Raw genomic sequence first — 5,328 nt, 5'->3', positions numbered from 1 at the left:
CCAGCTGCTGTGATGCCAGAGCTCCCAGGGCAGGGCAGAGCAGGCAGCGGGCTGGGGCTTTGCTCCCCTCCCCCTGTCCTGGCCAGAGCCTCCTGCAGGCTGGAGCCCTCCGCAGCGGCGGTAGCAGGGAGCAGCCACGCAGCACATCCATGCGGGGCTGCCGGTGGGGCTGGGAGCCGTGGGCAGAGCTGCAGCCGGGCTCTCATGCCTTCCCGTGCCTCGCAGGTGAACCAGGGGAACATGCCGGGCATCCAGAGCACCTTCCTTGCCATGGACACGGAGGAGGGCGTGGAGGTGGTTTGGAACGAGCTGCTCTTCACTGACAAGAAGGCCTTTAAAGCACACGAGGTGAGCCATCCCTCCCCGGCGGGACCGTGCCCACCTCGCCCCGCACCGTCCTGGGCGGCAGCGCCAGCCCCTGCTCTTTGCCCTGGGCAGCAGCGCTAATCCCAGCCTCTTGTGCTGTGCTCCCGCCGGCGTGGCGTCGTGCTTTCCCTTGGCTCCTCCCTCAAAGAGTGTTTCATGTGTCCTCTGTACCCCAAAAGCAGCTTTTGTCGCGACCGGGGGCACAGCCTGCTCCCCAGCCCCAGGTCCCATTGCTCTCGGAGGTGTCCTGCCATGTCCCAGGGCCTGCCACCTCACCTGCCCTCTCTGCCCGCAGGAGAAGATCAAGACCATGTTTGAGCAGCTGGTGCTTGTGGACCACCCCAACATCGTAAAGCTTCACAAATACTGGCTGGATGTGAAGGACTCGAAGGCTCGGGTAGGGAGGCCTCAGGGAGACAGAGTGCCTGGGGGGCCCCCAGGCTGGGGGAGGGAGCTGGGGGGAGGTTCCAGCTCTGCTGCTCAGTCCCTGGGACTCCCCTTCCTTCCCTGGACATTGCTGCCAGCAGCCTGTCCCCAGCCCTGCGTGGGGCCAGCGCTGGCCGTGTCCTGCTGGCCCTGCGGGGAGCCTGGGAAGCTGACACCTCTCTTCCCTCCCAGGTCATCTTCATCACAGAGTACGTGTCCTCAGGGAGCCTGAAGCAGTTCCTGAAGAAAACCAAGAAAAACCACAAGGCCATGAATGCCAGGGTAGGTTCCCTGGGAGCAGCACAGGGGGTCCCAGGTGAAGTGGGTAGCTCTGTGCCTCCTGGCAGAGGGTCTCTGGTCTCTTATAAGGCACAGCAAATATGTGTGGTTGCTCCCCGAGTTACCCAGGGACGCTCCGCTGTAGGGAGATGGCATCTTGGTGAGGGCCAGGGCACGAGCAGAACTTCCCGGGACAGCCCAGAAAGGGATCCTGCTGATCCCTGAAGGTGGGGAACCTGCTGGAAGCTGCCGCTGTGAGGTTCAGCCGCATGAGGCTGCTCCTGGGGCTGCATCATGCTTCGGGAAGCCTGCATCTCCACCACCCTCAACGGGGGCGGTGGGCTTGTGAGTCATTACTATTTGGGTTGAAGGGACCCGTTTCACCTGCAAACCCACTCAGTGTAGGTCTGAGTAGTGGTTTTGCAGGCAGGTCTCAGCTGGCTGTGACTGGTGACCAGTCTAGGGGCCCTGCGCTTGACCTTGCAAGCCCTCGCATGGAGTTTGAGCTCAGCATCGCACCAGTGCATTTAGGCACGCCTAGAATTGAGACTCAATGTTGGTGTGTACAGAGAGGACCATGCGCATGGGCCCCACGACCGTAGCTGGGTTGCCCCCTCTGTGATGTGCCCGTCCACGCTTCCACCAGGGTTTTGGGGGCTCAGGAGTGCTCTGTCTGCGGGCAAGGATGAGCTTCAGCTTTGGTGATGGTCTTTGAACAGGGGTGGGAAGGGAGGCTGTGGGGTTGAGCAGGGGCTGGAAGGGAGGTTGTTGTGGCTGGGACAGTGCGTGGCTCCTCTCCGAGTGACAGTCCCGGCAGTGCTGGTGGGGGGCTGGTTCCCCCAGTCACCGGATGGTCGGTAGGAAGGACCCGATCCGGCTGCGGGGCTGTGATGGTGGGGGTCTCACCTGACGGAGAGCTCTGGTTTCTGCTCTAGGCCTGGAAGCGCTGGTGCACTCAGATCCTGTCTGCTCTCAGGTAAGTTCACCATCACTTGCACCGCCGGCCGTCCTGCGTCTCGCTGGGCTGGGCACTGGCAACGTGCTCAGGGCAGCTCTGTGCCTCCCCAGCTTCCTGCACTCCTGCGAGCCTCCCATCATCCACGGCAACCTTACCAGCGACACCATCTTCATCCAGCACAACGGGCTCATAAAGATTGGTTCAGGTAGGCAGCTGCCGCCCTCGCAGGCCCACAGCTCCGGGGGCGGATAGGAGTCGGCAGGGGGGGGGTGCCCGCCGCGGGATGTGGTGGGGTCGTGTGGGGTGGTGAGCCGAGGGGGCAGGGGAGGAGGGAGCGGCAGGGTCCCTGTGGGGGTCACCTGTGCAAGGCTTGGAGTTACCTTCTCTTCTGTTTGTGTCCTCTGCTCCCTGCCGCCTTTCTCGTCCGCTTCCGTATCGGCGCTGACCGGCAGTCTGGCACCGGGTGTTTGCAAACGGTGAGTGTCCCTCTGCCACCGCTCCCAGCACAGCAGTCCTGCCCCTGGGCCGACCCTCCACCCCCGCGGGCCCGGGGAGCCCCTCGCCAGCGAGGCACGGCGGCACGAGGAGCAGTCCTGGGCTCTGCGGGCAGGAGGGACCTTTGTCCCTTGGGGAATCGCTGCTCCTGGCACGGGAACAGAGGGGTCTCCTGGGGGAGCGAGTGCCCCACGGGTGCGGGAATCAGGGGTCTCCTGGGGGAGCAGCTTACAAGTGCTGTGACGCAGGACGTTTCTCGTCCCCTGCTGCAGCCCTGCCTGACGACCTGCGAAGCCCCATCAGGAGCGAGAGGGAAGAGCTACGCAACTTGCATTTCTTCCCCCCGGAGTATGGCCGTGTGAGCGGGGTCTGTCTGCCGGGGCGCAGGCAGCGTGGGTGCCCGGGGGGATGCAGAGGGGGGTCCCGTGCGGGGTCTGTCTGTGGGGGTGCAGGCAGCCTGGGTGCCTGGGGGGGGCATGGAAGGGGGTCCTGTGCAGGGTCTGTCTGCTGGGGCGCAGGCAGCGTGGGTGCCCGGGGGGACGCGGAGGGGGTCCCATGCGGGGCGTGGGCGCAGCGTGTTTGCAGCAATGCAGAGTTATTCAGTGCGTTCATAACTAGAGGTGTTGGCCATGAGTCACAGAGGGTCTTGTGATGATGAGTGACTGTGTGATAACACTGCAGGTAAAATTTAATGTTGCTTAGTGCAGAGCTGCGCACGTGGGAAAAACAACTCCGTGGGAGCGGAGTGTGCCTTAGCAATTATTGGGTGGGAACAAGATCCCAGCATGACCAGGGGTAGGTCTGAAAAGGCCAGCTGGTGGCTCAGGAACACTCGGAAGCGTGTTACGAAGGGCAGGGAAACAGGAGCAAGGAAGCTTTGTGCCATGCGAAAACTCACGATGTGAGCCCCATCTTGAATATTTTGGCACAGGAATTTGAGGGCAATAAATGGGGAAGGTTTTCGAGTGGAACTGCAGGAAAATGCGTGCTGGGGTGAGGAAGGAGGCGTGGGCAGAGGCAGGGAGGTCAGGTGGGGGTGAGGGCAGGGGTCTGTGGCAGAGGGACAGGCAGGGTGCAGGGGCTGATCCCAGAGCGAGCGGCTGGTGGCCTCTACCTCTGGCCTGACGTGGCTCTGGCTTGGTTTTGCAGAAAAGGCTGACGGGACCGCTGTGGACATCTTCTCCTTCGGGATGTGTGCACTGGAGGTACGGAGCAGGATGGCTGTGGCACCGGGGAACCTGCAGCGGCCCCGGGTTACAGGGCAGGATTCTTCTTGCTGAACCTGCTGGGGATCGCAGTGGCCCGGGGAGCTTCCCGAGGAGTCTCCTTGCCCTCTTCCAGACCTCGCTGTGAGCTGTCGGGATCCCTTGCAGCGATGGAGACATCTCTGCTGGGGTCAGCAGAACATTTTCCGCTGCCATGGCCCACCCTGCCCTGGGTGCAGCAACAGGCTTAGCTCGTGTGCTTGGCTGGTGCCGCTCGGCTGCCTCCGCCAGTGCCTCCTCTTCCTCCTTGGGCTGTGACAGCCCTGGGACAGGAGGGCAGAGGGGCAAGGGCAGAGGGGCAAGGACAGACCGTGCTGCTCCGAGGGGATGTGCGCTGCCAAGCACAGCTTGCTGCGGCAGACTGTGGAGCTGTTGGTGCCGTCCGCATTGTCCTTGGGTCCGCAGGGTGCCCAAGGAGCAGCCTCCCATGTCTGCCCTGCCGGCAACCTGTGAGCAGCCTGGAACGCTGTGGTAGGGGAGGAACGAGCCCCGAGGGCAGGGACGCAGTGGCCAGGGAGCACCGGGGAGCCCAGGAGAGCTGGACCTTCGGGACAGAGTTGTGGCCAGAGCCTGAGACGGGCCTGGCCGGGCTGCGTGTCCTGGTCAGGAGCTCCGCAGCTGCCACCCTGCCAGGGGATGTCCCTTTGGGAAGCCCTCACGGACTGACCCAGGGCTTGGCTGCAGGCAGACATGGCTGCACTCCTTTCTTCCCAGATGGCAGTGCTGGAGATCCAGACTAACGGGGACACACGGGTCTCAGAGGAGGCAATAGTGCGGGCACGGCATTCTCTGGACGATCCCAACATGCGGGTGAGTGCAGCTGGCCGAGCCTTGGGGCAGAGCCACCGGGCTGTAGCCTGACCCACAGACGGGTCAGACATCTCTCATGGGGTGAAGAATCTCCCCATCAGCGTCCTTCCCCGTGGCCGGTATCTGGAATGTCAGAGCCGCTGCATGCTGCAGCTTACAGCAGCACTGGGAATGGGGAACAGAGACAATGACCTCCTGAAAACCTAAGGGCAGCCGAATGTGTTGGGCTGACGGACACGGGCATTGCCCCCGCCCTGGGCCGGTTGGGATGGGAGGCTGGTCCTCGCCCCGGTTTGTCAGCCCTGCAGCGGTAAGGCTGAGTGCAGACCCCCACTTGGTGTCGATGAGCACGCGTGTGCACAAGCTCCGCGCAGGCACGGCCACCGCAGGCAGTTCAGCGCAGACCGGGGACTGCCATGTCCCTGGGCACGGGCAGCACAAACTGACGGGTCCTGCTGCTTGGGGCAGTCCCTTTCATGGGTCACTGTGGCGTCTGGCCCCATCCTACGGGTCTCCCTGTCGCCGATCAGACTCGTGGTCTGTCTGGTATCTACGCCCCCCTCCCCAAGCTTTCGTCTCACTTGCCAGCTTGACATTCGCTGGAGGACCACAGGCACGTACAGGGAATGGAGAGCAAACCTACGGAGTTTAATGAGAGGACAGGACAGGCTGAGTGGTCGGCTGCAGGGCTCTGCCAGACACCTGGACTGGCCCGCCGAGCGCACCTTT

At 63.3% G+C, this 5,328-nt stretch overlaps 1 protein-coding gene across 2 annotated transcripts in view; it reads left to right on the top strand.

The window, feature by feature from the left end:
- The first annotated feature begins 201 nt into the window (after positions 1 to 201).
- NRBP2 (nuclear receptor binding protein 2) overlaps positions 202 to 5,328 on the top strand; it is a 16,098-nt gene continuing 10,971 nt past the window's right edge. For both annotated transcript variants that reach the window (XR_004842429.1, XM_035897533.1), the window contains exons 1-9: positions 202 to 348; positions 662 to 763; positions 985 to 1,074; positions 2,007 to 2,047; positions 2,140 to 2,234; positions 2,482 to 2,505; positions 2,797 to 2,880; positions 3,674 to 3,729; positions 4,504 to 4,599. Coding sequence is in view for 1 of the 2 variants with exons in the window: in XM_035897533.1 (XP_035753426.1) it covers positions 205 to 348; positions 662 to 763; positions 985 to 1,074; positions 2,007 to 2,047; positions 2,140 to 2,234; positions 2,482 to 2,505; positions 2,797 to 2,880; positions 3,674 to 3,729; positions 4,504 to 4,599 (732 nt within the window). In the remaining variant the exon portion in view is untranslated. The remainder of the gene's footprint in view (positions 349 to 661; positions 764 to 984; positions 1,075 to 2,006; positions 2,048 to 2,139; positions 2,235 to 2,481; positions 2,506 to 2,796; positions 2,881 to 3,673; positions 3,730 to 4,503; positions 4,600 to 5,328) is intronic.

Source organism: Egretta garzetta, unplaced genomic scaffold, assembly GCF_000687185.1.
Source record: "Egretta garzetta isolate BGI_Z169 unplaced genomic scaffold, ASM68718v1 scaffold460, whole genome shotgun sequence".
Taxonomy (NCBI): Eukaryota; Metazoa; Chordata; class Aves; order Pelecaniformes; family Ardeidae; genus Egretta; species Egretta garzetta.
The sequence above is the reverse complement of the archived record's forward strand: the minus strand, read 5'-3'. Positions and strand labels throughout refer to the sequence as shown.